The sequence below is a fragment of the Charadrius vociferus genome, unplaced genomic scaffold (assembly GCF_000708025.1).
Source record: "Charadrius vociferus isolate BGI_N301 unplaced genomic scaffold, ASM70802v2 scaffold822, whole genome shotgun sequence".
In the NCBI taxonomy this organism is placed as follows: domain Eukaryota; kingdom Metazoa; phylum Chordata; class Aves; order Charadriiformes; family Charadriidae; genus Charadrius; species Charadrius vociferus.
The window spans coordinates 825,149-826,625 of record NW_009647481.1 but is presented as its reverse complement, the minus strand read 5'-3'; the positions used below and the strand labels follow the sequence as shown (position 1 = coordinate 826,625).

The 1,477-nt window shown below is 63.7% G+C and overlaps 1 protein-coding gene across 1 annotated transcript in view; it reads right to left on the bottom strand.

The window, feature by feature from the left end:
* LOC104282634 overlaps positions 1–1,477 on the bottom strand; it is a 10,878-nt gene that overhangs the window by 6,498 nt on the left and 2,903 nt on the right. Inside the window, exon 3 of the mRNA XM_009880749.1 lies at positions 55–402. Coding sequence (XP_009879051.1) covers positions 55–402 — 348 coding nt within the window. The remainder of the gene's footprint in view (positions 1–54; positions 403–1,477) is intronic.

Sequence of the window (1,477 nt, the reverse complement as noted above, 5' to 3'; positions counted from 1 at the left end):
GCCGCCCGGGAGCCCCGGGAAGCTGCCATAGGGCATGTAGGGTTGAGCATAGACCCCTGGGGGCATGACCAGGGGGTTGAAAGGAGCCTGGTAGAGCCTGGCATGTGATGCCACCGGTGGGACGAGCACCTCCAGGTACTGCCCCGTCTCGGGGTCGTAGAGTGTTTTCAGCTGGGGCTGCCGTGGCGGCTCCATGTAGTAGCATTTCCCACTGTCGGGATCGACGAGCATCCTCCGGTGTGCGGTCGGGTGTGGGGCAAAGGGCTTGGTGGGGCTCGGCGTGCTCTTACTGCCCGGTGTGGCACCGTCAGTCCTCCTTAGGAAATGGGGGACGTCCTCGAGGCGAGGCTGGGGCTGGGCTGGGGGCAGCGGCACTGGGTGCTCTGCAGCAGCCGGGCCCTCCTGGGGCAGGGGAGCGTCAGGGCTGGGTTTGCTCCAGGGCGCTTCCCCGCTGGCCACGGGGGACATGGGGGTCCCCAGGGGAGCACCAGCTAGGTTGGGGACCAAAGGGGATCCAAAGGATGAGCTGGCCATGTTGGAGACTGAAGGGTACCCAAGGGAAGTGGGGACTGGGTTGGTGACCAAGGGAGGCCCAAAGGATGAGCTGGATGGATTGGGGATCAAGGGGGTTCCAAAGGATGCGCCAGATGGATTAGGGACCAAGGGGGTTCCAAAGGATGCGCTGGATGGATTGGGGACCAAGGGCGTCCCAAAGGATGCGCCACACAGGTTGGGGACCAAAGGGGTCCCAAAGGAAGCACTGGCTGGGTAGGGGACAAAGGGCGTCCCAAAAGATGTGCTGGCCAGGTTGGGAACTGTGGGGGTCCCAAAGGATGCGCTGGATGGGTTGGGGACCAAGGGGGTCCCAAACGACTTGTTGGTGGGGTTGGAGACCAAGGGAGCCCCAAATGATGTGCTGGCCAGGCTGGAGGCTGATGGGTAGCCAAAAGATGAGCTGGTCATGTTGGGGACTGTGGGGGTCCCAAAGGAAGTGCTGGCTGGCTTGGGGACTGAGGGGGCCCCAAAAGATGTGCTGGCCAGGTTGGGGACCATGGGCATCCCAAAGGATGCATTGGCTGGCTTGGGGACCAAGGGGGCCCCAAAAGATGTGCTGGCCAGGCTGGGAACTGTGGGAGTCCCAAAGGATGCACTGGCTGGGTTGGGGACCATGGTGGTCCCAAAGGATGTGCTAGCTGGATTGGGGACCACGGGGGTCCCAAAGGACCTGCTGGCCGGGTTGGGGACAGCAGAGGGCAGCTTTGGCATCGGGGAGGATTTGGGGGCTTTTACAGGAATTGCTAAGTAGTTGGAGTTCTCCGGCAGGGAAGAGGGAAGGTACGGCTCGGTGGCTGCTGGCCACTTCGGCAAATACTCCCAGGCCTCCCTCTGCTCCGGCAGCCCACCAGAGGGACTTTCGCCGGCCTCCCCGGCTCGAAACGGGGCGGCGGGGCCCGTGCTGCCCCAAGCGCTGCTGCGC